Source organism: Nannobrachium achirus (assembly GCF_963921795.1).
Source record: "Nannobrachium achirus genome assembly, chromosome: 7".
Lineage (NCBI taxonomy): Eukaryota > Metazoa > Chordata > Actinopteri > Myctophiformes > Myctophidae > Nannobrachium > Nannobrachium achirus.
The window spans coordinates 2,289,901-2,314,549 of record NC_137816.1 but is presented as its reverse complement, the minus strand read 5'-3'; the positions used below and the strand labels follow the sequence as shown (position 1 = coordinate 2,314,549).

Sequence of the window (24,649 nt, the reverse complement as noted above, 5' to 3'; positions counted from 1 at the left end):
AAATAAACGTACAAAGTACAAAATCAAAACAAGATGTGCCGGAAAGGCCAAAAAGAAACCAAAGGGCTTGTTGAGTGGCCTTCCTAAAAGCTATCCTTCAAGCTTAGAATCATGTTTCTAAATAAGAATAAGAGATAATAATAATAATAAGTATAGCTATATAGCTATTCTGCATTTAGTCGTCTACTATAAAGACTACTATTATCCGTAAACACTTAAGTAGGAGATAAATAAATAGGAATGGTACATATAACGTACTGTATAACATACACCCAACATACCGATATCCACATACAACCAACCACATCCCTAACTTACAACCAGTGGCTAACCACTTAAATGTGTTAATAAAAACTTTGTTAGTTGTCTCTTGAAAGAGCATCATAGGTTAGTCGAGCAATGAACATTGGCACACACTCACCTGAGGAAAACCAAAACCACACCACCCTCATTAATCTGAGTGTTCACGGTTGTCCATCTCTCTCTCCCAGTCAGTTCTGTGGACAGCCTGTCCACTCCCACGGTGCATTCTGCCGTGGTCCGAGCGAAGGGGGGCCGGAGGGGTCCGAGAGGGTCCTGGAGGTGAACAGAAGGAGGATGGTGGTGGACGTCAGACTGGACAACAGAGGAGAGAACGCCTACGGAGCCCGCCTCAACATCTCCTACACGCCCAACCTACGCTTCTCCAGCCTCATTGTCAAGGTAGGCTATGGCCAGTGTAATGTGATGCCATGCAACATCATCAGTGCATAATGACTAGAAAGATGCAATCCTGGGAAATAGGGCTGTCACAATTATTACATAATTGTCTAATCGCGATTATTTGACATAATCGCGATTATTTTTCCATAATCGTTTCCATGTTGAAAAATGTTCATATATATTTTTTTAAGTAAAAAAAAAAGTGGAAATAGCAGATCTACAAACTCACAACGCGTCGCATCGCGACGCGTTGTGAGCTTGTAGATCGGCTATTTCCACTATCAATGTTCTTTTTTAAGTATAAAGTTCTCAAATAATATGTCAGTAATTTCTTTGTATATTTAGGTTATGTGTCATATCTACCATTTGCAACTTCAAAGCCTAAAACCCATAACAGAAATGTAATTGTCAACGACCAAAACACACACTCATAATCGTGACAGCCCTACTGGGAAATTGCAAGTGTGGTTGCACTTACGCGATTTAATTAATGGGAAATGAATTCCGTCTTACCATTTGTATTATATATTGTGATGTTAACTCATTCCCCGCCTCCCCCGATAGTCCCGAGACATTTTAAATGTCGTTCCCCGCCAGGCCCGATAGTCCCGAGAATTTGCTTTTATATAATGTAATGTTTAATTAGACTCTTAATTAGCCCGTGACAAAGTTTGGGGTTTCTCACTTAAAGGGAACCAAAGATATCACTCATCAAAGTAAGTGTGTTTGAAAACAAGAGTGTAATAATGTATAAATCTCAATAAAAATGAATAAAACTCTCAATAAACCACAGTGAATGCATTTAGAGTGGCAGCCTGCAGCCCGCAGAGTGAAATCAGCGACACACTGGGCACACGCATGTAGAGGGATGTGGGGCAGGGATGTGCAGAGAATATTTAGAGAGGCAGGGGCTGACATTTCTAAAGGGGCCTTTTGGTGGACAATTCTATTGAATGCAGCCCTCAGGGGCAGGGGCTCAAGCCCCCTTTGATGTCTATGTGTGTACATGCCTGGTGCAAGGGCTCGCAGAAGCGAAACGGAGCAGCTGGATCTGAGACCATGCACAAATCAAACAAAATCCAGTAAAATGTTCACTTGGAAAGCCATAACCTGCCACATGGGCCAACAGAACACACACCTTCATAACCCCCAAAGTCTCCACGACAAAATATTATGTCCCAGGCCCAGTCAGACAACAAGATCAGAGCAGGAGCGTCACAACTCACAAGGGAAAAGTGGGACTGAGTCTGAGTTACTAGGGCCCAAGGTGGAAGGGGCTTCATTATTTTATACTTTTGCTATTGAAAAATAGCAGATCTACAAGCTTGTAGCGCGACACTCGGTGCCATGCTGTGAGCTTGTATATATCTATTTTTGAAATCACCCAAGAAAATTCATGGGGGGCCCGCAGTGAATCCTTGTACCCAGGGCCCATCATTTGGTCCGACACCCAGTTGGAACAGATCCTCAGCCCACTACAAACACACATATATAAAGCCTGGTGAGGCGAGGTTACAAACAACACAATCACCTACTGGACAAGATGCAGCGCCGTTGGCCGGTCCAGTCGAGCACCAACCGATCTTCAAGCCCTGCTACGGGAGTGGAGAGGAGAAAATATCCCCCCTCCCCCGGCGGACTCCTCAAGTCAGGCAACCATTGAAGAAAAGCAACGCGTCGCGTCCATATAACTTCCATCGGTATGTAACAAAACTGCTGAAAATAGCAGATATGCAAGCACACAACGCCTTGCATCCAAGCGTGACCATGGAGGCTGATGAGGAGTATTATATTCCAGTTCTCACAAGAAGGTTGCGTCCAAACTACCAGCGGTGTAACAAAAGAAAAGTAGTGAAAATAGCAGATCTACAACACGTCGCGACCGAGTGGAATCCAACAGGAAGAAACTCAAACACGGCGATCGTCATTGTCAGTAAGTTTACTGTTGTGGTTTACATCCTAACCTAAACTATACTGTTGTTGTTCTGCAGCAGCAGCAGCAGCGTGCGTCCTCCCTATGGCGTGCACGCGCAATCGCGCATGTGCTCGTGTTTGAGGCGCGCCGCGCAACAACTGCTTGGAGTGCTTGCAGCTTGAAGGAGGGCGTGGGTGTCTGTGTGATCGCTGCAGTCTGTTCCGTTCTAAAGCCCGCCTACTGTATCCGGTTATGTAACATTCACATGCACGCAAGAAACGTCTCCGCATCCGGTACAGACCCAGGCCGGATCACCAACAAGCAGAGTAACTTTATTGCTATCAGTTCTCTAGTTGTCGGGTGGAAACCTTGTATGTCCAAAACCGTTCGTTTTGTATTTATCATCTATAAAATGTACTAAACTAGTGAAAACAGCAGATCTACAAGCACACAACGCCGGCGTTGTGTGCTTGTAGATCGGCTGTTTTCACTAGTTTAGTACATTTTATAGATGATAAATACAAAACGAACGGTTTTGGACATACAAGGTTTCCACCCAACAACGACATATAGAGAACTGATAGCAATGAAGTTACTCTGCTATTTTGTGCGACAGTCTTGTATGATGAAGCAGGGCTTTGCTTTGGCATGAGAAAACATAGGCTACGTTTACATCGCCAAAGCAAGTGCCACAAATAAATAAAAAAGTTGAATATGGGGAACATATTTACAGTTATACACATAGGCCTTATATAAAGTTATGTGTGTGTGTGTGTGTGTGTGTGTGTGTGTGTGTGTGTGTGTGTGTGTGTGTGTGTGTGTGTGTGTGTGTGTGTGTGTGTGTGTGTGTGTGTGTGCGTGCGTGCGTGCGTGCGTGCGTGCGTGCGTGCGTGCGTGCGTGTGTGATCTGTGCAAAATAAAACACTTGAATGCTGAATAAAAGGTAAAAAGCTTATTTCTATTTGTGTGAAGTCAGTAAGACGCCCTAAGGGCAAGAGGTGACCTATTACAGCCCTATTACACTATTCCAGTTATTGCCCTATTACACAATTACACTTATTACACTAGTACACTTATCTGATAAGTGCCTGACGCCATAAATACAAATATCAACAGAGTTATTCGCTCGAAAAGCCATCAATCACAAAAAGGTGAATAACTCCTGTTATTTCAAATATAGCTGGATTTTGGTCAAAAATGGCTATTTTGAGATGGCTACAACTATAGAAAAAAAAGCTTTTTATTCAATTTCTTTATTTTTTGATGAGACTAGAGCTTGTCTTCTTTCATGTCAGGTACGGTACGGAACATTTTCGAAAAAACACAGAATTTAGGAAAAATGTCAATATAAAAAAAATATATCAATTTTTTCATTAAACAAAATGGCAGGGGAGCCATACAGTCAATGTTAAAATGGCGGCCAATGTGTTAATTGAAGCATGAACAATCCTGTCTTGATTGGACATGCTATTGTCCAAGATATCTGGCCTTACAACCGAGATAACTTCAGTTAAAAGGTTAACCAGTAAGACTCCCTAATCGGGAGATAAGCGACCATCAGGTCGCATACACACACTTTAGAAGGCAATCGTAGCCAATCAGGAGGGAATATGCGAAATGGGACCGATCCATGTTGATGACATGACTTTAGAGATACTGTACCGCTTTGCGTGATTTTAGGCCAAAGTCTGTAGGAGCAGTGTCCAAAAATGTGTTTTGCAAAAAATCTGCCTAATGGTGGCGCTAGAAGAGGGCCATGTGAGAAATGAGGGGTTGTGAGTTGCCATCCAAGGAGTGTGTCTGCAAAGTTTGGCATGGGATAGGGGCAACGGTGGCGGAGATATGAGTAGGGCAAAAGTGTGACGTGGCGTGACAGACAGACTGACTGACAGACTGACTGACAGCCGGTGGGGGTTTTGATAGTAACTGCGACCTGACGGTCGCAATGAGACGGTAATTCTCTGATTGTGCTTTCTGCAGAAATGTCATCCACGTGCCTTTTATTACGTTGCAGATGTACAAAACATGACAAAATAGGTTTCATTCTAAGTATCAGTGAGTGAGTATGTTTATTCTTCTCAATCCAGGACAACTCAGACATCAAGATAGAGTGTCGGACCGAGGACAGGCTGCGGAGGATGTGCAACGTCAGCGCGCCATTTATGAGAGCCAAGGCTCAGGTGAGTTAACGAACCAATTACAGAGCTCACACTGAGAAACCATTTCATGTTAAAGGAACACTCCACTGTCACATTTGTGGGCGTCCAGTCAGGTTGTGCCATTAAATGTCCAATCACAGCAATAATGTTAACTTAGGCCCATACTGCTGCTTAGCGCAGCCTCTTTCACACACTTCGCACCACCACCAACAGGGGGTGGTGTTGAGGTCTGGAACCCCAGGCTACATACTGCTGGCCAGTGGTGGGTGTAACGGCGCTATAACTAACGACGTTACGTAGCGACGTTAGGTTTGGTGGCAACGGAGAAACTTAACGAGTTACATTTGCAATTTAGTAGGATCGTTACCAGTTACATTTTCCGAAAAATAACAGTGTTAATTAGGTATTTAAGACCTATAATTCCCTGTTCTTTCTGTTGCCATAAAGGAAAATAATCCATCTGACACGTACTGCGGTTTCCTGAATGAGCTCTTCTCCTCTGTCAGAGGAGGAGCCTGAGCAGGCAGCATGGCCCGCATTTTTACACGGAAAAGGAAAAGGGTGACCGACCAGAAATGTGTTGCCAGCCTGTGGTGGTTGCCTAGTCATTCTACAGTTTAAAGGGGAAGACCACCCATTTTCGATATTGAACTATATGTCATTAATATACTGTACCTTAGAGGAGTTGTGTGGAAATAGAAAAAAGGTTCCCCCTTCTGTGTTGCCTAGAACTGGAGGATTGATTTTGGAGTTTGTATTGTAAAGTACAACTTGATGACATCACACCGTTGTACTTTACAATACAAACCCCAAAATCAATCTTCCAGTTCTAGGCAACACAGAAGGGGGGGAACTTTTTTTCTATTTCCACACAACTCCTCTAAGTTATATTAATGACATAGTTCTTCCCCTTTAAGACAGGTTACGAAACAGGTTACGAGACAGGTTACGAAATTTGGTGTAACTTGGGGTTACCCGCGGGCCGCGGTCATTTGACTATCAGCGACATAAGGAGAACTTTGTGCGCGTCTTGTTTACATTAATTTACAGTCACGCACAGCATGGCAGGGCTTGAGAGAAGCCCTTTAGTAAGGCTGTGGAAGGATTCACACTATTTTTGGATTTACTTGGTGAAAGGAATAAAGGATAGATTGGGTAACAGATTAGTTTTTAAAGGCAGTAACGATACAAAGTAACAATACCCAACACTGCTGCTGGCCTAGCGGCTCCTTTAGCCTGGCAGCACATTGTGGTTTCGAGTTCCTTATTCGACGCTGCATGTCTCTCCTCTTCTCTCTCTCCCCGTTTCCTGTCTGTCTCTACTGTAAAAAAAAAAGCCCAAAAAGACCCCAAAAATATATTTAAGAAAGGTAAAAAGAAAATTCACTTTCTATTTTTACTATAGCTTACTATACTATTTTTTGGTCACATTCTGAATATGGAGCATTGCCATCACTCAGCACACAGTAGACTACCATGTTGATGTAGGCCTGTTGATACAGTGGAGCCCCTAATGGTTTGGTATGATGTAATTTACATTTACACAACATAATGAGTTAATTGCAACCACAAACATTCAAAAATGATAATGAAATTGTTTAAAAATATCCATTTAGACACATGTGGGACGAGGGATTTATTTCTATAGAGCAGGGGTTCCCAAACTTTTTTGTCTCAGGGCACCCCATGAATATTTGTTTTAATCCGAGGCACCCCTACATTATAATTTTCACTCCCAGCACCTTAAATTTATAGCATATCGTCGTTGTCAGGTGGAAACCTTGTATGTCCAAAACCGTTCGTTTTGTATTTATCATCTAAAATATGTACTAAACTAGTGAAAACAGCAGATCTACAAGCACACAATGCCTCGCATTGCGAGGCGTTGTGTGCTTGTAGATCGGCTGTTTTCCCTAGTTTTGTGTGACAGAGGTTTCTGCCTGACAGTGACGATATTTTAGTGTTGCGAGGAAAACGTTGAGATAATAGCCATTTTGGTTAGAACTGACTGAAAATAACTTTGTACTTCAAGTTTAAAATGATACTAAATATTTCTTCAAGTGTCCAAAAAATTCCAAATATTATCAAATGATCTCGCGGCACCCCTGGACTGCCGTCACGGCACCCCAGGGTGCCCCGTCACCCACTTTGAAAACCCCTGCTATAGGGGACCATGGTTAATAATGATCAGTTTAAGAACCGACAGACCAGCATGGTTAATAAGAACCACAGGCCATCCACAGAGACCCATATTAGTTCTGCTATGTGATGATAATCCCAGTATTTGTGGTGACTGTCATGTACAGAACGCTCTGCACTCAACCAGATTCACCAGTAATCCATCCTTTGTTGACAGGCCGTGTCGTCCAACAAACAGCACGTATTTTCAACGACAACAAGTGTTGCACTTGCTTACTTGCTTTTCTACAACATGGTCGGTAAACAAAGTGTAAATTAGTCTTAAAGTTATACTATGTAACTTTTTTTATAAAACATATCCTAAAATTGTCCTAACTATTAAATCGCTAAAGTTTTAGAACCCCCACTCCGTTAATTTCAGCCCCAAAAGCCTTTTCTTTATGTTTTCTACTTAGCCGTGACAGGGGCGGGATTTCCCGGCAAAATTACGTCATCTGCATCATCCGTATACGTTGTGTGTACGTTGGCCAATCACATCGTGGATCATACACACATGATACACTACCGGCCAATCACAGCGTATCTGCCGTCTCTTCAGGAAGTAGCCTCCCTCAGCTACAGTGTTTACGATGGTGAAGGATTCTTAACCTCTTAATCCCCAAATCCTGTCCAGAAAATTACGTTCTACCCCTCCACGGATTCGTATCGGTCGCGGTGGTTTGCGGCGCCGCTCCGGTGGTCCGCGGTGGTGGTCCGCGACGACTCCGGGCGAAAAACGGCCGAAAAAAGCAATACCGCTACTGACCACTAGTTTAGCAACTTACACAGTATAGCTTTAAGGATCACTGTCTAGAATAGACTGACTGGCTGTTTAGACCGTTGAATAATATTGTATTAATTAAACTATTTAAAACTTTTCCCAAATGACTGCATCTAGCTCGAGTAAATCCTGCCCTCATCAAACCTCTTGGTTGCTTTTTCATCCGTCAAGGCATGACTCATCATTATTTACCAGGGACGTGCAGTGAATGTTAGAGAGGCAAGGGCTGACATTTCTAAAAGGGCCTTTTGGTGTTTTCACCACCACCACACTAAACTAAGCATAATCAAGCCAATACTGGAGATGTGGCGTAACAGCATGGATTTCTACACAGAGAGGGCAATTCTTTCAACATAAGATCCTGCATTCAAGTTCAGGAGAGTTTGGACAAGGCAAATTCTCTTGAATGCTGCCTTCAGCCCTTCACGTATGGCATGCATGGAAAGAGGGCATTTGCATTTCTTTCACCATAGTAAAAACAGCATTCTACCACTTTTTATGGTCACATGTTCAGATACTGGATTCTGATTGGCTTAACACAGTGGTAAATCAGTCAACAACCTTGAGTTGGCTCATGGACCCCTGTAACTTTTCCAAGATCAATGCAAGTTACAACTGTGTTTTCTTTCATTTATATGGTAGAAGTGGTAGCACTTCGCCTCGTGCCACAACCCTGAAACAGTGGTAAATCAGCCAACAACCTACTCCCTCTCATGGTAAATGGCTTACTTCATGGTCTGGAGAGGGCACTTTTTACAGACGGGTAAAAGTGCAGGGGCTAAAGTCCCCTTTACTCTAAGTGACTGTGCACGTGCCTGTTATTCACAGATCTGTGTATGGCATTCAGGCCAGGAGCACACAGCCTATCATATTAACATGGAAACTCCATTCCCTGTAATCCCTCTTTTCTTTTTCATCCAGCACTTATGTCTCCTAAGTGCTCTTAAAACCTCAAGACCTCTTCATTTTTATTACAGTCCTCAGGGGAAGTGTGACATGATGTGTGCATTGATTGCATCCAGAGAGCAGCATAACAGTTTAACCATTTAGAAAAGAGTAGCCTGCCTTGTACACATTTAATCTCACATTAATATTCTCTCAAACATGTATTGATAAACAAATACCATATCGTCGTTGTCGGGTGGAAACCTTGTATGTCCAAAACCGTTTGTTTTGCATTTATCGTTTTAAAAATGATTAAAACTAGTGAAAACAGCCGAGGTGCGAGGCGTTGTGTGCTTGTAGATCGGCTGTTTTCACTACTTTTGTGCGACGGCCTTGTATGATGAAGCAGGGCTTTGCTTTGCGAAAGAACGTACACATTTGAAACTTGGAGATACGAGGTTTCCACCCGACAATGACGATATTTTAACAAGGAGCACATTTTTTTTCCTTATTTTTTCTTTTATCCCCCCCCCCCCCCCCCCCCCCCCCCTTCCCTTCCTGACTATATTGTCTATAATATGACAAAATAATATTGTGACCAACTTGGAACTCTGTTATGGATGATTTATTTTCCACTTCTCTGGCATATCCTCAATCTTTTGTGTCATGTCTGTAATATGTATTTTTTGACTTTACATTTTAAAGTATAGGCCTATTATATTTTAGAGTGCCTCAAGTTTCAGTTTATCAGAAAACGTTGATGGAATTAACTAGGAGGGGGACATTGATGGCTCACGGTTTGACAACTATTGCTATTATAATGTAACCACTATTGCCTGGCCACTGCTGTCCAATCCAACAGACTGTTGTTATTGTCGCCCCGCCATTAACACATGTGGTGCCAACCCCGAGTTTCCCGAGTTTGTATTGGTACCAATGCTGTGCCAACCCCGAGTTTCCCGAGTTTGTATTGGTACCAATGCTGTGCCAACCCCGAGTTTCCCGAGTTTGTATTGGTACCAATGCTGTGCCAACCCCGAGTTTCCCGAGTTTGGGCCGTTTTTGAAGAAAAAATATTTTTTTTTTCAATTTTTTTTTTTCAAAAATGTTTTTTGGACCTCCAGAAATGTATTAGGCATGATCGCGATCGCGAAATTGCATGTTTAACCCCCATACCAACCCATTCTTTCAAACATGGCAGCCATGTTTGTTGGCATCTGAAGAAAACATAATGACCTATAAATCATGAATGCCTGAACGGATTTCCAAGCGGATTTTTTTGTTTGAAAGCTGTGAACAGCCTGCACACACGTGGTGCATCATCTAGGCATGGGCGTGCACTTTTTACACAATTGCGCAATTACATGGAAGTCTATGGTAACCATGGCAACGTGGCCCATTGAGGAGAAAAAAATCATGGCTACATAAGTGTTAAGAAAGGCATCTAGGGCTCGCTGGTCTAGTGGTCCGGGCACTTAGGCTCTCGGGTTCAAGACCCGTTCCCCATGACCTTTCCTGCGTGTCTCTCCCCGTCTCTCTCTCTTTCTTTCCTGTCCAGCTTCATTGAAAACTATCAAGAAAGGCAGAAAAGCCATAAACTAATCTTAAAACAAGGAATAAAAGAAAGGCATCTAAGATGTTGTGGATAATAAAGTGATCTAGGCGAGGGAACACATTCATGCGAACAATCACACCGTGACATACAGGCATGCAAATACATGTCCGTGCTAGCTAGGGCATTCACCAAATATTCGAATATTCGAACATTCGAATATCAAAGTCACTATTCGACGTTGTTCACCGAAGTCAAATATTCGCTTATTTTATTTTATTGTTTTCTCTTTAAAAAATGTATAGTTTATAAAGCTTGGCTAGATAGGAGGTCATAAGAATGAGTTGTCAATGCCCCTGGTGGGTGAATTTGTTAATGCTCTATACCAGGGGTTCTCAAACCTTTTTAGGCTGTGACCCCCAAAATAAACATATTTGAACTGGGGACCCCCACGCTGACAAGAACTTGGAATTGTAGGTATTACATTTAATGTGACTCGGTTCCGTAGATAAATATATTGTGAAAATAGCCGAGCTACATGCTCACAACGCCTCGCAACTGTGAGCATGTAGATCGGCTATTTTCACAATGTTCGCCTCTTGCTTACTTAATATTTGACAGTTTGGCCTGGCCTGTCCTGTCGAATATTCGACTATTCGAATACTTTGAGGTCGAATAATTCGAATACTAAAAATCACTATTCGTGAATGCCCTTGTCCGTGCATGCACGGACACATGCACATCACACGTACTACGCACGCAAGCTCCCACACACATGCACACATGCACTCGCTCGCCCAAAGATGACCCAAGGCCATCGGTCCAATAATCCCCCACCCTGCACCATATAACCCAACCACGTCATTAGCACAAATAACGATCATCTCCTTGACAACAAAACGAGATCACTTTGTTTCCCCGCATCACTCCCCCCGGCAACTAAACCAGTGGATGTGGAGTGGACTCCAGTCACCCTTTAAAATGCACTGAATGATTCATACGTAGTCATTCATCCTGGATGTGCACCAGAGGCCACAAGGCTGATCTGTTCTGGTCGAGAGCCTTTTAAAATGCGGCACGGAACTTAAACAAGACTCCTCGTGCAAACGGAGCAGCTGCCAAACCAGCTAAGTCAAACTACCATGTACCCTGAAGGAAAGTTGGAGCCTTAGGGGCAAGCTGTGTAAAGTAGCCATTTAACAATAATGTTTCTACTTGGCCAGTTCTTCTACGTCAGTATAGAAACAGTGTTGTTAGCTGTTGTTCTGAGATGGTAATGCTGAGAGGCACCATTTCTGAAAACCATAATTCTTTGGTTTGTTCGTGCGCTAGGTATTGTATTGATTGAGTGTGTGTGTGTGTGTGTGTGTGTGTGTGTGTGTGTGTGTGTGTGCGTGTGTGCGTGTGTGCGTGCGTGCGTGCGTGCGTGCGTGCGTGCGTGCGTGCGTGCGTGCGTGCGTGCGTGCGTGCGTGCGTGCGTGCGTGCGTGCGTGCGTGCACGCATACAGTACAGTACATGCGCGTGTGTGGGTGGCTTGTTGAACAAGAACTTGGCTCTGATGAGATAGGGAAGTTTCAGGCATCTGATTTTCCATGTTCAACTATGCCGGCACAAGAATCTGCCCTATAGCCATTGACATTGAGGACTTCCAAACCCATCGTTGTGTGTGTGTGTGTGTGTGTGTGTGTGTGTGTGTGTGTGTGTGTGTGTGTGTGTGTGTGTGTGTGTGTGTGTGTGTGTGTGTGTGTGTGTGTGTGTGTGTGTGTGTGTGTGTGTGCGCGCGTGTGCGCGAATGTGGGCGTGCAAGAGAGAGAGATGAAGTTCAAATCCAAACCTCCCGTCTCAAGCATGCAATTCAATTCAATTCAATTCAATTCAAAGGAGCTTTATTGGCATGAGAAAACATACGTTTACATTGCCAAAGCAAGTATCACAAATACAATAAAAACAGTTGAAAATGGGGAACATACCGGTATATACAGTTGGAGGGGGTACAGCATTGTGTAAACAGAGCTGTCGCATTGTGACATTTTATATAATACAGGGTAGAAATAGCAGCATTATTTTCCTCATGCCCTCGTTCCTGTTTTTATCCTAGAATACCCAGACAACAACAGATTAACCTTCCTCGTCTGATGCATGTTGCAGCGCTTGGAAAAAGGACATCATTATTCCTCCTAACCAAATATAGGCCTACATAATTACATGTACTGTTCATGTGTACAGCACATATACATACCATATCTGTGTTCTGTCTGTAAGTGAGTGAGTCTATTAAGAGGGAAGTTAAAGTATGACTTGTTAGGCATTCCCCATGTGGCCCAGACATCTCTCATCAGGACTTCATTAGAGTTATGGTGGATTGTAAACAACGCTCTGCTCTGCTTTGTTTGCTTTCTCTCTCTCTCCCCCCCCTCCGTCCCTCTCATGTGACCTGTAGCTTTATTACCCTCTTCTTCTTCTTCTTCTTCTTCTCTTCTGCTTTCGTTTAGTGTTCATTCCTTTCTCATGTGTTTCTGTTTTACCAGTGTTACCTTGTCTTCTCTGTCATTGTTATAATCCACCCAGTGGCGTCGGTTCAGAAAAAGGTAAGGTATGGCAACATGACTTGCAAGACACCAGTCATGTTGCCTTACCTTAGCAACAGGCGTGATACATTTATTTTAAGAAGTACGTTCTATTTTTTCCCCTGTTTCTACGGTTTGCTCAAGTGCAGCTAAACTTGGCATACAATAGTAAACGTGCCACAATTAACAATAATGAATTGCATCTGTGTAGCTGACCCGCAGAACCTGAGGATATGCCATTTTGTCAAGATGGGGAGAATAAAAGTGTGGAGAATATAATTATAATACCTTGTTTAAGTGACCATTTTGTTAAATTTTGCATTTGTAGTTATTTTACTGTAATTTACCAACATAATAACCCGCACAGATAGATAAAGAGACATTCATGGATTAATATTTAGAACTAACTTTTATCTTCCCCCCTGGACCCAGGGTATGGCAGCTGCATACCCCTGCCATACCCAATTGATGCCCTGCTGAATCCACCTCTTTGGTTCCATTTTACTGGGCTAGTAAACCTCGCGCCACCAGTCTTTCCACCGCGGAGGAAAGCCTGGTGTCCGTAGTAAACTGGCCCGTGTGATCCGGTTTAGAAATAGGAATAAAAAAATAATAATTGTGTGCCGGTGGCGAGTTCTGTTTTTTTTGTTCCCCACATAATGCGGATCAATTAGTTTGGTCTCCTAGTCTTGCCACAAGTTCGAATAAAAGATGCACAGTCCAAACAATTATTATACCAAAAGAAACAAAATGATTACACCAAACTAAGCACAATCCATTTAGGCCTAGAATTATTGAATGCTTTAACCAGTGAAAAGCATTCAATAATATTGAATGCATTCAATAATATTGAATAGCAGAACTACAAGCTCACGCTGTGAGCTTGTAGTTCTGCTATTTTTGAAAAAGTCGTGAAAATGTGTGCAAATCTTTGAATATATGTATTTTCAAAGCAAACAAATTTTGCTTCTGGGGGGTCCCTGGAACTAAATATTTTTAGATGGGGGTCCATGGCCAAATACTTATCATTTTGGGGGTCCTTCACATGAAAAGGTTTGAGAACCACTGACATAGTAGTCTCTCAAGAACAGACTAATTACTGAGCTCCAGTTAAGTGAAAAGGACCTTTTCTTTGACGATGGCTGGCCAGATTGCTGACATAGAAACATAGGTTTTTAATAAAGTCTTGGAAGGATTCAAAAGACACTTATAGAATCGGGTCAAAATTCTAATTTTCACGATTTTTCAAAATTAGCAGATCTACAAGCTCGCAGCGCGGCACTCGGTGCCGCGCTGTGAGCTTGTATATCTGCTATTTTTCAATAGTTAAAGCATGAAATAATGATACACAATAATGTGTACCCGTTCTAAATGGGTTAAAGTAAGTAAAGTAGGGGAGGTGCACGGCATCAGAGGTTCTGGCCACCTGATGACGGAGCAGATATTCGAAAAATTTGGAGATTACACTTTGTGTAATCTCCAAATACAGAGCCATGGATCGGTCCCCTTGAGCGGCGGTTAGCAGCTAATCTGCGCGGCACTAAAGTGCTGCGCGTTACTTGTGTACTCACCCAATAATGTATATTCCTCAGCCTGGGAGAAAGATATTGTCTTTTAGTGTCATATCCCTTTGAAAGTTCTGGCTGAAAACGTGTATTTTGTCAAATATCTCCACTTTTCCACAAGCTTTCCACACGGATGACTTTCCAACCGGGCGAGGGGCCCGGAATGACTGCTGGACTGAATATATCAAAACTTCTTTTGGGATGCACAAACGGGGCCACACAATTGACAGGTGCTTGTGATTGACGTGGGGTGATTAATCACACCACCTGCGTGATTGTGTGCCCTACATTTGTGCATCCCAAAGGAAGTTTTGATATATTCAGTCCAGCAGTCATTTTGAGCCCCTCGCCCGGTCGGAAAGTCGTCCGTGTGGAAAGCTCTTGGAAAAGTGAAGATATTCGACTAAATACACGTTTTTCAGCCAGAACCTTTAAAGGGATATAAAACTAGAGGACAATGTCCGTATCCAAGGCTGAGGAATAAATTATTGGGTGAGTACACAAGTAACGCGCAGCACTTGTCGCGCAGATCGCCGCGCAAGGTGATCGATCTATGGCTCTGTAGTTGGAGATTACACAAAGTGTCAATCATAAAATCAGAGACATTCTAGGGCTAGCTATGGCCTGAATCAAGTCGGAAATAAAGCTAAATGTAATTTTTTTCCATTGTCAGTGATGGCTTGTTGTGAGTACTGATCAACAATTGTGTGTTAAAGCTCTGCGTGTGCAGATCTGCCAGTAATGAATGAATGTGTGTGTATGTGTTCTGCCCATCATGCTGGAACCAAATACACATTTGCTTTGTTTGGAAATGTCCTGTTTCTAGGAGTTGTATATAAACAGCCGCACCAGTGTGACAGCCTGCCCAGCTAGGTTTATCCTTAGTCCATAATCCCCAATTAGAACATGAGTAGAATATGGGATCAAGGTTTTTTTTATAGTGCTGTGTTTTGGTGCTATGAAAATGTCTGCCTCACTGAGACTTTTACAACTTGGCCTGGACCGCTGTCCTAGCGGCCCGGGTACCTAGGCTCTAATGTATCTGAAAGACTATATACACTACACCCTGGCCACAATATGCCTGCCGGTTGGTTCTAGCTGAAGTGGCGGAAGTGCTGCGTTTAACGGAAGTTGCGTCATGCGGTGCGGGTCTGTTTACATTCCCCAGCAAGAAAAAACAAAAATAGATTGTAGCTCTTAACTCGCTCTTAATAGGTATAACATCGCCTGAATCAATGTTTTTGTTTGTATATTGTATATTGTTTATTGCGAGCGCAACCGACGAAGCAGGAGACCTAGACCAGATTTTTTCCAGCGGGGAATACGTTTGAAGGAACACCGCACTGTGAAAAAAAAAGACAACTTAAGGGAAAATTCAGCCCCACCTCCTAGAACTGGCTCTGCCTCATATTGTCACCAGGCTTTTCTTTTGGCAGATGAGTAAGCCTGGCTACGCGAGGCTAGAGATACTGTGGACTGATTTGCGTGATGTTTGGACAAGGAGTGCTGTCAAAAATGTGTTTTGCACAAATCTGCCTCCTGGTGACACTATAACAGGACCAAAGTGAAAGAATTGGGGCAGAGGTTCTGCTCTGGCATCCAGGGAGTCTGTGTGCACAGTTTCGCAGCCATCTTGCCAACGGTGCCAACGATGTCAATGATTAGCTGCTTGCAGACGGACAGGGTGCAAAACATAGTCTCTGCCATGCCTTTCGGCCTGGGCGGAGACAATGAGTAAATCAGTAATTGGACAGGGTTCCCACGGTCATGAAATTCCTGGAAATATTTTGAAATTAGAAAAAAAAAAAAACATTCCAGTACTGGAAAAGTTTTGGAATTCATCAAGGGTCCTGGAAGGTACCTCTGAAATGACAAATTAAACATGGGCCAAATTGTCAAATATTAGAGGCAGAAATTGTGAAAATAGCCGATCTACATGCTCACAACGCCTCGCAACGCAAGGCGTTGTGAGCATGTAGATCTGCTATTTTCAAAATAGAACAGTGTTATACAAAATTCCTCTACTCTTAGTGTTCGTCAGGGTGCCGGGGTCCCCAGTTAAAACATGATTATTTCGTGGGTCATGGTCAGAAAAGGTTGAGAACCACTGACATACACTACCTGTCTTTGGGCATTGCGTATACTGTAGGAGTAAGCGACTCGTTATTGAGCTGAATTATTGTTATATAGTCCTGGAAATCAGGTTAAATATTTTGGAAAAGTTTTGGAAATTAATTGGTAAAGATGTGTGGGAACCCTGCAATGAGTAAATCAGTAATTGAATGAATGAAGTTCAATGTCCTTCTCTTCTGTGTAGGTATCATTTCGCCTGGAGTTTGAGTTCAGCCGTTCAGTGTTCCTGGATCATGTGAGGGTCATCATGGAGGCCAGCAGGTGTGAACTCAGTCAGTCCTAATCCTAACGTGAAGGAAGAATTGCCTAATCACATTTTTTACATTTAAGTAAAAGTATCAACTGCAATGTAGAAAGACTCTGTTTACAAGTAAAAGCATGGAATTTGAAATGTATTTGAGTAAAAGTGTATTTGGTATTCAAATGTACTTAATGTCCCAAAAGTAAAAAGTACTCTTTATGCAGAATGTCCCTTTCCACAAGTTTTCAAACATCTTTTGAATAGCAGATCTACCAGCTCTCAATGCGTCACATCACGACACAAAGGGGCCTTTTCCACTGGCAAAGAACCGGTTCTGGTTCTTTCTCCCGCCTATGGGATGAACCAGAGGTGAGCTTTTCCACCGAGAACCGTAGTTGGTTCCGAACCGTAAAAGTTGGTTCGGAACGGGAACCACAAAATCCTTGGTTCCTCTGGTTCAATCGTGGTTCAATCTGGTGGAAACGCAAGCCGGTTCGCAAGAACGAACCAAGGTTCCAAGAAAGTTGAACGGCACTGGTTCTGGAACCAGTTCTTTGCTGGTGGAAAAGGCCCTATTGTGAGCTTGTAGATTGGCTCTTTTCAAATGGCCGAAATGTATATAGGGCTGAAGTGTTTTTTGTAATAATGATCAAAAGCTACAAAGTAACTAGTTACTAAAGCTTTCAAATACTTGTAGTGGAGTAAAAGTACAATTTCTACCACTTTTTCGAGTCACGTGTTCAAATACTGGATTCTGATTGGCTAAATTCCGGAGGTTATGAGAGGACAACTGCCGCAAAGTTGTGTGTCCGAGATCAATGCGCCTCAGTGTACATCCGGGGACTTTCCCCCAACCAACAAATGAAGGTCGCAGCGGTCCTATGTTTACTAACGTGCGTACTATCGTCGCCGATTTATTTGGATCCAATGCAATCCGCCAACTTTAAAGCCCCTTTTCTCTGAACCTATGCCTTTCTGGAAGCGAACAGCCTCTATTTACGGCCGGAACGGTGCTTTTAACTGACGTTAGCTTAGCTGTAAGCTAGACGCATGGATTACTATGGAGTTGGCGCCATCTGTTGGTGAGTAGAAGATGTTGTTTGTGGAACTATCTGCTGTCTCGCGGAAGTTTTATAGGCAATAATGATTGTAACTTAAGATCCTTGCAAGTTACAACTATGTGTTTTCTTTCATGTATACGGGAAAAAGTGGTAGAAAAGCTATTTACCACTCGGGGTCGGACATTATGCTCTCATAATGTCCTGAGTGCGGGTGTTATCGGACTCGGCTGCGCCTCGTCCGATAACACCCACACTGCGGACATTATGAGAGCATAATGTCCTCTCACTCGGGGTAAATTGCTTACATTTGCCTCTGACATGTAGTGGAATAGAAGTAAAAGTAAAAAAAAAAAAAAAAAAAAAGGAAATACAGTGAAATACCGTTAAAATACACAGCTGGTTAAATGGGGAATACATTAGTTATTGTAGTTATTTTACTGTAATTTAACAACATAATAACCAGCACAGATAGACAAAGAGACATTCATGGATTTATATTTATTTATAACTTTTATTTCCTCCCCTGGACCCAGGGTATGGCAGCTGCATACCCCTGCCATACCCAGTTGACGCCCCTGTTTGAGCGCCTTTGTCTCCTTCTCTCACCAGCGACGGAGAGGAGATGAACTCGGCGGACAATTTCAACGACATGTATTACTCGCTGAAGTACGAGGCTGACATACTCTTCACAAGGTTTGGATCTTTAACAAAAACCCTCTCAGACTCTGAACTTTGCAGTGCATCGGCTCTTGTGGTCATTTATTCCTTGAAGCCTTTATCTCAGCGAAATAAGAATTTGGAATTTGAAAAATACTGTTTTAGGAATGTTGGGAACTAAATACATGTATTTTGTGTTTAGGGATCAAGATATGTTTTTCATGATATAACATTTGCTATAAACCAGGGGTCTTCAACAGGGGGTCCGGGACCCCTAGGGGGTCCTCCGAGTTACTACAGGGGGTCCTCCAAATCTTTGTGTGATAGAAGCTTTTTTCCTCCTTTTTTATTTTAACAACTTGAACCCTATAGCGTCCATATTCTGAGAACTTTAGCCAAAAATAGCAGATCTACAAGCTCTTGTAGATCGGCTATTTTTGGCAGAGAGGTTTGGTGTAGAGGGGAAAAAGAGCAGACTAAGTACAGAGCGAAAGGTCAAGTTTATTAACTATTGACAGTTCAAGTGGTTAAATATCTGAAAACCCAAATTGACATGAATCCAAAATACACTGATGTCAAACAATGAAACTATATGGCATCTATCGGTTGTGGGGGTCCCTGCTTCATCATCTGTCTCTGTCACTAAGGGGTCCTTGGCCTGAAAACGTTGAAGACCCCTGCTATAAACTATACACAGCTACAGCCATCTAATTGCCTTTGAACGTCCTTGGCTTGTTTATCTGTAAAGGGATGCCATTCCAACTCGGTATGACATCAAATCAGAGCTGTCACTTGAAACACCTGGAGTTATTGGCCCGCCGTTCAACTTCTCTTTCCAGGTGAGACCCATAATAACTGCATCACTTTCAAGACTGCAGTGGAAAGTAAATACTTCAGAACATGAATAATCTCTCTCCTTTTTGTATCAGATCCAGAACCTTGGATTCTTCCCAGTAAAGGATTTGCAGCTGAACATTGAAATCCCTGAAATGACAAAAAATGGAAACAGACTCCTGCAGATATCAGACTTCTATATTGACCAGGTGAGCATGAGATTATCAAGCCTCTGTTCTTTGGTATTGAAAGTCATGCAAACTTTTTTAATTTAAACAAAATGTATGTTTGATATAATCTTTCACTGGTTTACACAATTAGCACTCCACATAAATGTGTTATTTCACAATTATAGCCAAATGTAGATGTTACACAATGTGGCTTTTAAAGTGTTTAAAGGTATTTTTTTCCGCCCCACAATTAATTCAACTAATCAGTCGCTAACTAATCAGCTTTGGGAAACGGTCAGTGGACCCTTTTCACCACAACCATTGTGACAGCTTAACTAAGCTGAAGATAACAACAAGAATGGTTTAGGTTGTTCTGTGTGCCAGCTGTACATGCTTGTACAACACAACACAACACAACACAACACAACACAACACAACACAACACAACACAACCATTTTTAAAAAAAAAGGGCAAAGAAGTGTAGGGATTTGGGGTAAGGCATGGACGAAAATATAGCTACACAACTCATAGCCGATCTACAGGCTCACAACCAGTTGTGTGCTTGCAGATATTCTATTTTTGCTGAATTTTCTCTCCAGAATGAAAATGCTATAGAGTTCACGTGGTTAATATTATTTGTATAATATTATTATTATTATTACAACACAACACAACACAACACAACACAACACAACACAACACAACACAACCATTTAAAAAAAAGGGCAAAGAAGTTTAGGGATTTGGGGTAAGGCATGGACGAAAATATAGCTACAAAACTCATAGCCGATCTACAGGCTCACAACCAGTTGTGTGCTTGCAGATATTCTATTTTCGCTGAATTCTTTCTCCAGAATGAACATGCTATAGAGTTCACGTGGTTAATATTATTTGTATAATATTATTATTATAATTACTTAGCAGCTGTAACTGGTAAAAAATAAACCTAGCCCAGCCTTGCCCTCCACCTGATCCTTCTATTGTAAATATATACTGTATATTTTTTTTGCACTGTTTTTTAGTTTTTTGTTTCCTGACGATATCTACTGCATAGTACTGTGTTCTATCCGTCTGTCATTCAATGTTATATGAGATACATAAAGGTTTCCTGTGTAAATAAGCCGAAAAGCTTACTAGGATCTCCTTTTAGTTGACCTTACCCTTTAGTACCATTGAACTGTACTGTCCTGAAACTGTACCTTTTCCTATTAATAAAGTCTTCAATCAATCAATCAATCAAGCATTGACAACAACAATCCAAATCCACATCCCCAAATCTGTCCAAACTAAACACTGTGAGATAGGGGTGGGCGATATGGAAGAATACAATATCACGATATTTTCCCAAGCTGTATCACGATACACGATTCTATCACGATTCTTTTTTCAAGTTGGTTTTTATGGATATTTTTCAAGTTACTTGACAAAACTAGACTCTCTGGGTTCCTTTTGGGAGGTCTAAATTGAACTTTACAAGTATGTAACTCTGACAGTATACAAATGAAACCAAATGGACCCTTACGGGTCCATTTGGTTTCATTTGTATACTGTCAGAGTTAAGTGGAGACCTTGACATTTTAAAGTTTGAGAACTACTGATTTAGACCAAAAGTCAGGTTTAAATTGAATTCTGCAATGAATATCTGTATTAACGATTAAACAGGATTTTTTTATAAGGCTCTCTCATTGTATCACAATATATACGATACCTCTGAAAAGGCATATCGTGGAGACATTGTATCGTCTCAACGATAATTATCACCATATCGCCCACCCCTACTGTGAGACCATGATAAAGCATTTTGTTGTGTCCCCCACCTCAGACAGACGGTACCCGCTGTATTCCACCTCAACACGTGGCAGAGAGCAGGGCATCACCCGAAGACCTCTCTCGCTTCTCCCGCCTGGTAAGCCACAGACCAAGTCGACCTCGTTCAACACATGAGCTCAGGGACGTGCTGGGCCCCTGATTCAGCCCGGGAAAAAGAGTTGGAGAGGCCCTCATTGAGCGCTATAGAGAGAGATCTCTCTCTGTAGCGCTGCTGCTACTCAAAGATTTGTGAAAAGAGCCAAGTGACAAGCCAGTGGGCCAATTACATGAGTTATATTTCGTCGTTGTCGGGTGGAAACCTTGTATGTCCAAAACCGTTTGTTTTGTATTTATCACTTAAAAAATTATTTATACTAGTGAAAACAGCCGATCTACAAGCACACAACGCCTCGCACCGCGAGGCGTTGTGTGCTTGTAGATCTGCTGTTTTCACTACTTTTGTGCGACGGCCTTGTATGATGAAGCAGGGCTTTGCGAAAAAATTTACAAATTTGAAACTTGGAGATACAAGGTTTCTGCCCAACAGTGACGATTTACTTTGTTGGCCGCCCAGCCCCCAAAATGGAACGAAGGCCGACATTTTATTTATTTACTTTTCCTAATGGCCGGCCTGGACCGGCCTGGAATGAACCGGCCGTTCGGGAGTTGTCCCGCTTTTCCCAATGGCCAGCACGTCCCTGAACTCGACCTCGTTCAACACATGAGCTTTCATGTATATTTACAGAAATGCAAGTGCTGATGTTTGTGTTCTGGTCTTTCTCTGCAGAACCAATCCAACACGTTGACTTTGCCAGTCCAGTGCAATATCAACATGGCCTCTTACAGGGACGTTGGTGTCAGGATCACAGGAGTACTGCGGATAGACACCCTACACGCCGTGAGTGTACTGTACTAGTACATGGATACGTTATAGCCACACACACATCACATAGACACAGACTACTGTCAGTAGGAGCGAGATCATTTAGCGACCTACAACCGGGTCGCGACGTGGTCGGTAGTTTTCAGTGATTTAGCGACCCGGTCGCTCGATTTAGCGACCTGGTCGCTAAATCACCGACCGCGCCGCTAAATCGACCGACCCGGTCGCTAAATCTACCGACCTGCCTGCAGTTTTAGGTCGGTAGATTTAGCGACCCGGTTGGTACATCTAGTGACCCGGTCGGAAGATTTTGCGCCCCAGTCGGTCGATTTAGCGACCCGGTCGCTCGCTTTAACGGCGCGGTCGGTGATTTAGCGACGCGGTCGATGATTTAGCGACCCGGTCGGGAGGTTGCGTGGCAGGTTAGCCTAACTGAGGTAAGGTTACTGAGGTTAGGTTTAGGGTTAGGGTTAGGGTTAGGGTTAGTAGCCCGGTGGTCGGTGGAAGCGACCACCGGTCGGTGGATTTACCTACCCGGTCGCTGGATTAGCGTCCCGGTCGGTGGAATTAGCGTCCCGGTCAATGGAATTAGCGACCCGGTCGGTGGTTTTAGCGTCCCGGTCGGTGGTTTTAGCGTCCCGGTCGGTCGATTTAGCGACCCGGTCTGTGTTTTAGCGTCCCGGTCGGTGGTTTTAGCGTCCCGGTCGGTGGTTCTAGCGTCCCGGTCGGTGGTTTTACCGTCCCAGTCGGTCGATTTAGCGACCCGGTCGCTGAAAACTACCAACCACGTCGCGACCCGGTTGTAGGTCGCTAAATGATCTCGCCCTCTCTCACTACTGTACAAAAACTGTACTTAAAGGGATATTCCACTTTCAACAGGGAAACAGAGGAAGGGCTTCTCTCCACATACACACCCATTGTAACTTCAAACTTTATTTTAACCATGATAGATTCATTAAAAACACCCATTATATTTTCTGGTGACTCATACTACCCTCCTAATGTGTGAGCAGGCTGTGTTTTATCCATAACTGTTTTCATTTATTTTTAATAATTATTTGGGGAAATGGAAAAAATGAAATACCCAAATCTATCATGGTTAAAATGAAGTTTGAAGTTACAATGGGTGTGTGTGGGGAGAGGCCCTGGGCCTGGAGGGCCTGGTAACATTTACATCAAATATCTAAATGTTGAATCAAGCAAATTAAAAACTGTCCAGGGTGTTCATAAAAGCCTGATTAGACAATATATATATTTTTTTTAAAGTGGAATATCCCTTTAAGTACAATTGACTCGAATTCATGGATATTGTTTTGTTTTTGTCGCATTCCTATGCCAATAATTTGATGACCAGCAATGGTTCCCTATGGAGACACAAAGAGCCTGCCTTGTTCCCTATGGAGACACAAAGAGTCTCCTCAAATTATTGGCTTGGGAAAAAAAGAGAGAAAAAAAATCTCCATGGGGTGAGGAATATATTTTGGGGGTGAACTATCCCACATGTGCACACACACGTCTGCCTCTCTGTTTCTCTCTCCGTCTTTGTAATCGTTCAGATGAGTTATGTGTCATTAAGTGGTGATGATGATATGTTTGGATTTCTTCTATACAGCTGAAGTTTAAAATCCTGGAGCTTGTGACCAGTGCATCGGTGGAGCTGCCCTCTTACAGCCCCATGTTTCTACATGAAGAGAGGCCTGTCAGACATGTGAGTAAACAACGCTAGACCCAATGTTGTTTTTGACAGCAAATTTTGATTTAGTTTTAGTCATAGTCTTTTGAATAAAATGTAATTTAGTTTTAGTCATAATTGAGTCACCTGAAAAGTTTTAGTTTTAGTCTAATTTTAGTCGACTACGTATCATAAGATTTTAGGCGACTAAATCTACAGTTGATTTAGTCAACTGAAATGTATTTTGGCAGGCCTTGATGGCATCGTAATGACCGATTTTACACTTGGTTGTGTGCTGAAAATAGCTTGTCGATCTGCTATTTCCAGCACGCAACAAACATTTTTCGTCAGAGTTCTAGTTGACGAAATCAACACTGCGCTAGCCCCAATGTTAATAACTGTTTTTGTCCCATGAGTCAAAGCTCTGCAATACAAGTAGCACACAGTAGTAATCTGATCATCTGTCTCAGCTGTAGCCAGCATTGCTATTAACAACCCATTGAGGCTGGGAACGTGTCTTTATCGCTTTATATTTGAACCACTTTAAACATTATTCTATGCTTTAGCTATTGAAAAATAGCAGATATACAAGCTCACAGCGTGGCACCGAGTGCTGTGTACCGAGTGCTGTGCATAGCATCCTGTAAGTCAGTGGTTCTCAACCTTTTCAGGCTGTGACCCCAAAAATAATAATTTTTTTAACTGGGGACCCCCCCACCCTGACAAGCAAGCACTAAGAGTTGATGCATTACTATTTGTACAACACGGTTCTACAGTATTGTTACACGAGCATGTAGCATGTTACGTGAGCATGTAGTTTTGCTATTTTCACAATTTCTGCCTCTTGACAATTTAGAGGTATTTAAAACGTCCTTAAATTGTC

The 24,649-nt window shown here is 42.6% G+C and overlaps 1 protein-coding gene across 1 annotated transcript in view; it reads left to right on the top strand.

The window, feature by feature from the left end:
• The window catches only part of itga11a (integrin, alpha 11a), a gene marked incomplete at both ends in the record, with an annotated part of 122,066 nt that overhangs the window by 93,796 nt on the left and 3,621 nt on the right, over positions 1-24,649 (top strand). Inside the window, 9 exons of the mRNA XM_080730696.1 lie at positions 492-702; positions 4,705-4,797; positions 16,623-16,699; positions 18,350-18,433; positions 19,146-19,236; positions 19,327-19,440; positions 21,225-21,308; positions 21,999-22,109; positions 23,707-23,802. Of these exons, the coding sequence (XP_080586822.1) occupies positions 492-702; positions 4,705-4,797; positions 16,623-16,699; positions 18,350-18,433; positions 19,146-19,236; positions 19,327-19,440; positions 21,225-21,308; positions 21,999-22,109; positions 23,707-23,802 (961 nt within the window). The remainder of the gene's footprint in view (positions 1-491; positions 703-4,704; positions 4,798-16,622; positions 16,700-18,349; positions 18,434-19,145; positions 19,237-19,326; positions 19,441-21,224; positions 21,309-21,998; positions 22,110-23,706; positions 23,803-24,649) is intronic.